The sequence below is a fragment of the Aplysia californica genome, unplaced genomic scaffold (genome assembly GCF_000002075.1).
Source record: "Aplysia californica isolate F4 #8 unplaced genomic scaffold, AplCal3.0 scaffold00047, whole genome shotgun sequence".
Classification (NCBI taxonomy): Eukaryota; Metazoa; Mollusca; class Gastropoda; order Aplysiida; family Aplysiidae; genus Aplysia; species Aplysia californica.
The window spans coordinates 414117-416555 of record NW_004797317.1 but is presented as its reverse complement, the minus strand read 5'-3'; the positions used below and the strand labels follow the sequence as shown (position 1 = coordinate 416555).

At 38.9% G+C, this 2439-nt stretch overlaps 1 protein-coding gene across 1 annotated transcript in view; it reads right to left on the bottom strand.

The window, feature by feature from the left end:
• LOC101846058 overlaps nt 1-1568 on the bottom strand; it is a gene marked incomplete at both ends in the record, with an annotated part of 12461 nt that extends 10893 nt beyond the window's left edge. The window contains 1 exon segment of the mRNA XM_013079293.1: nt 1401-1568. Within this exon segment, the coding sequence (XP_012934747.1) occupies nt 1401-1568 (168 nt within the window).
• Between the last annotated feature and the right edge of the window lie 871 nt (nt 1569-2439).

Below are 2439 nucleotides of genomic sequence, written 5' to 3'. Positions count from 1 at the left end.
GCCCCCCCCCCTCTACCTCCCTCCCCCTTGCGTTTCCATTTACCTTTGTATCTCATTACTCAACACTCCACCCAATGCAAGCCCCAATTTCTCATTAAGTTTGCGAGGAAAGTGAACAGCGTATAAATAGTCAGTAAAAGGATAAATCACAGAATGATGTCCGCAATCATAATAAATATAATATATTATTGGTTGTTGGGTGGATATTTATGTTGGGAAATACTGGTCTTCATGCATTGCACATTATAGGCCACTGTTTTGTTTGCTGAGGTAATTATTTACAATGAAGTCTTTTTTATTTGGGCAAATTATACCCGTGTATGTTATGCATTGTGCTCACATTGTATGACGTAACCACAATATCTGTTTGTTCTTTGCTGGTTGTATGTTTGTCTATCTGTATGTCTATTTGCATACTACTATATGCCAATTTTAGAGTGCAAATAGCCTGTGTTTTGCTAACATAAATACTTTAAAAGCCCCATTCATTGACTTGAGAAAAAATTCAAAACAACTTTTATATGGACGCCATATCAGAAACCAAAACATCCAGTTGGTATAACTTTTTTACTATAACGAAACAAATGCTGAAGTTTTCATAAAGAGCCTAAAATTGAAAGGAAGAAATGAAGTTTCAGTTTAATTATCTTATCCTGGCATCTGCTGTCTTTCAAGAATACGAGTAAGAAAAGGTAGGTGTTCAGCACTTTGAAGATGAAAGAGGAACCCATTATCTTATTATAAAACAATATTTGTCGTGGGAATAGATCGTGTCAGTAAGTGAAGTTAGAATGTGTGTAGTAATATCAGGCTGTGAATAGAGGATGTGAGCCAGAATCTGAGGTTTTGACATCGATTCCACTTTGAAATCATTGAAAAGTACAAGGCAGTCGATTTTGTATCAATGTTTTTCAAAGTCGAACAACGTCAAAACATTACTTTGACTCTGACAAATCGCATGCTCTTCACATTCTCTATTTGAAACATGCATTTTGTCAAACCAGCCGTCTCTTCAAGCATGTGCAGGAAACACCATCCACGTTGACTCCATAACCGATGTGTTAATCATCTTCTGCATTGCCACCTTTTTAACTCACGTGAAACCTGAGACGTCGATCTTTCCGTTTAGCATCATCATCATCACTATCACCTTCATCATCACTTCCAACACCAATACTATCATCTTTTCCAAGACTGCCATCTTTTGATCCATCTTCCCCTTCACCTTCACCACCATCATCACCATCGTTATCATCATTGCTTAACTCATCTAGATTTTCGTCAGTCGTGTCGTCATCATCCAGGACCTCACGAGCATCATCACCAGTATCACCAACGACATCATCACTATCATCAACATCACCACCATCATCATCGCGTGTCATGTTGTCGACACTCACATCATCATCATCGTCGTCGTCATCGTCACTGAGAAGTACATCCTCGCAGTCAGCACCCGCGGCCATGATTTTGGAGAAAATTCCGGAGGAGCGATGAGCGAAGCGACGACACAGGAACTCCTCGTCGACGTCACTCACGAAGTTTGTCAGACACTCGATGTCGTCACCCTGAAACAAATGAGCGAAATTATAATATAGATTTAACCCATTGAAGACACGCATTCTGGTCATTTGACAAATCTTGATGATGCTACGTTTTGGCGTATAACGTCACCGTTTCGTTGTGTAGTGTTTATCTGAAACGTTAAAACGATTGGAATAGTATGCATAGTATGAAAGGTGCAAACACGTTTTTCTGATTTATATATGATGGTTCGAAATGTCATGAAATGCTGCCTTTGCTAAACGGATAATTGAACATATGTGTCCATTGCATCCTCAAAGAGTTAACGCATTTGCAATACTGTAAGGCTATTTTTAAAAGGCCGGAACTCCAAATGTAACGTATAGCTCCGATAAGACCGAGCCATAACATGGGAATGTATACGTGTAAAGGAAAACGGGCCTTTCCTAGGGACACAATGTTGGACCGAGCTGAACATCAAACTTCTCGAACCCCTCGATCCCGTAATCACACGATTACTATTCCTGTATACTGAACCCAAGACTACCGACACCACTTTGGGAAAACTATCGTTTACCAATGAGCACTACTTATTAACACAATTGTGAAAGAAGAGTGCTTGGTTATTTTGAATATGGAAGAATAGAGTTTAAAAAAAAAAAAGAATGAAGAGATAATTTACAAAATTTCATACTATGTGTTGCAAAAAAAAAAAAGAAGAAAATACAGACACATGGACTGACCGACAAACAGATAGACTGACAAATAGACAAACAGCCATACAAAGTACAGCTTTGAAATGAGCTCTATATTATAGTCGCACAGTTCTCACGGGCGCTTGTAATTTTAAAGTCAATTTTCTTTTCTTTATCTTACTTAGTCTCCAGACACTCTGCCCCCACACCCATCCACCCC